At 39.8% G+C, this 2,032-nt stretch overlaps 1 protein-coding gene across 1 annotated transcript; it reads left to right on the forward strand.

Moving 5' to 3' along the window:
• Positions 1–651: 651 nt before the first annotated feature.
• On the forward strand, positions 652–1,653 carry LOC125492897 (uncharacterized). The gene has a single exon (XM_048635639.1). It carries the CDS (start codon positions 652–654, stop codon positions 1,651–1,653), a length of 1,002 nt encoding a protein of 333 aa, XP_048491596.1.
• The last annotated feature ends 379 nt before the right edge of the window (positions 1,654–2,032 follow it).

Genomic DNA, 2,032 nt, shown 5'->3' on the forward strand with positions numbered 1-2,032 from the left:
AAAGTAACTAATGTTGAGGTGGCACACAAGAATGATGGGACTGTCAAGGAACTGGAACAAGATTTTCAGAGAGTAAGGAACCCTGCCAGACGATTAATCTCTTCTCCTGCACCAGTGGGTACACAGAATGAATTTACCCCATTAAAGGAGACTGTAACTGAAGTGGTAGTTGGTTTTGTTCAGTGTACAAAGGTGAATAATCATGATAAAGGAGGGAGCATTCCTCCTGATATTAATGGATAGACTAGTATGCTGGAATGTTAGGGGGATTAAGAGCCACCAAAAACAGTTAGATGTTAAGAAATTCCTTAACATGAAGAATGTGGGGGTTGTTAGTCTCCTTAAGACAAAGGTAAAGACTCCTAAACTGGGAGACCTTTATCAAAGGTTGTTTGTTGGGTGGTGTTTTACCTCAACTTTGGTAAATCACAAAGGTGGGAGAATTCTGTTAGCATGGAACCCAAATAGTTTTCATGTGAATATTTTAAAGTGCACAAGTCAGGTGATTCATTGTAGGTTTGCAGATAGGAGTGTTCTTTTATATATGCTTCCGATACTGCTGCTGAGAGGACTGAGTTGTGGGAGGATCTGGTGCTTCTTCATGATAACATCAGTGGTCCTTGGATTATGATGGGAGATTTAAATTGTATAATGAAGTATGAGGAGAGAATAGGGGCTGCTGTGAGGCCCCAGGAGGCTGTTGACATCCTAAACTGTATGATGAGGTGTGGGATGAATGACTTGAATAGCATTGGGTGTATGTTTACCTGGAATAATAAGCAGCAGAAGGACAATAGGGTATTCATCAAATTAGACAGGGTCATGGTAAATGAGGCATGGGAGGAAGCTTTTCCAAGTGCAGCTGCACACTTCATGCCAGAGGCAAGTTTTGACCATAGCCCAATGATTGTGAATGTCTGCTCACAACTACAAACTTATAGACAACCTTTCAAGTACTTTACCATGTTGAGCTCAGTTGGGAATTTCCAAGAGATTGTGAGAGCATGCTGGAATACTAGAATTGAGGGCACCTCCATGTTTAAAGTGGTGTGCAAAATGAAACTTGTGAAAAAAGCTATGAAGAAACTGAATGCTGAGGGCTTTAATGATATACATGTTGTTGAGATCAAGGCTTTGCATAACTTATCAAGATGCCAGGCAGATCCTCAGGATGATATTACAAATTCAGTTAAAAAGGAGGCAGAACATAATGCAAATGTGGAGTATAGAAGAGTGCATAAGCTATATATGTCCTTCCTAAGCCAAAAGGAAAAATTGAGTTGGTGCAAGGAGGGAGATGAAAATTCCCACCTTTTTGACCAATCTATCAAAGCACGAAGAATTAAAAACAGTGCATATGCTATAAATGACAGTGCTGGTGAGTGGCAAGATGAACCTCAAAAAGTCATAGATGCTTTTTTAAGATACTATGAAGAATTGCTTGGCAATACTATGGCTGATAGAGTTCCAGTAAAGAAGGTGGTAATTGAGAGGGGTCCAATGCTCACTAAAGACCAGATTCAAGTACTGTGTAGACCATTTGATGTTGAGGAAGTAAATAAGGCAGTTGGGTCTATATCTGGGGAGAAAGCTCCTGGTCCTGATGGTTTTGGGGGCTTTTTCCACAAAGATACATGGGCTATAATTGGATAGGAGGTCATTGATGTTGTGCTGGATTGCCTCCAAATAGGTAACTTGTTAAGGGAGGTAAATTCTACTATTTTAAACATGGTTCCTAAAGTAGCATGCCCTAATTTAGACCTATTGCATGTTGTAATTATTGTATAAGATTATTACTAAGGCGTTATGCAATAGGTAAAAGTTGGTTTTGCCCAGCTTAATAGCTGAGAATCAAGGGGCTTTTGTACATGAGAGATTCATTGTGCATAACATTATGGTTTGTCAACACTTGGTGAAACACTATGGTAGGCAGGGCTCTAGACCAAGTATATTAATGAAGCTTGACATGAAATAGGCGTATGATGCAATAGACTGGGATCTTCTTCATGAAATGTTGGAGGCTTTGAAATTC

The sequence above is a fragment of the Beta vulgaris genome, chromosome 8 (assembly GCF_026745355.1).
Source record: "Beta vulgaris subsp. vulgaris cultivar EL10 chromosome 8, EL10.2, whole genome shotgun sequence".
NCBI classification, from domain to species: Eukaryota; Viridiplantae; Streptophyta; class Magnoliopsida; order Caryophyllales; family Amaranthaceae; genus Beta; species Beta vulgaris.

Bases quoted from the DNA above. Each gene is read 5' to 3' on its own strand.
- LOC125492897 (XM_048635639.1), top strand. From the start codon at position 652: ATGAAGTATGAGGAGAGAATAGGGGCTGCTGTGAGGCCCCAGGAGGCT.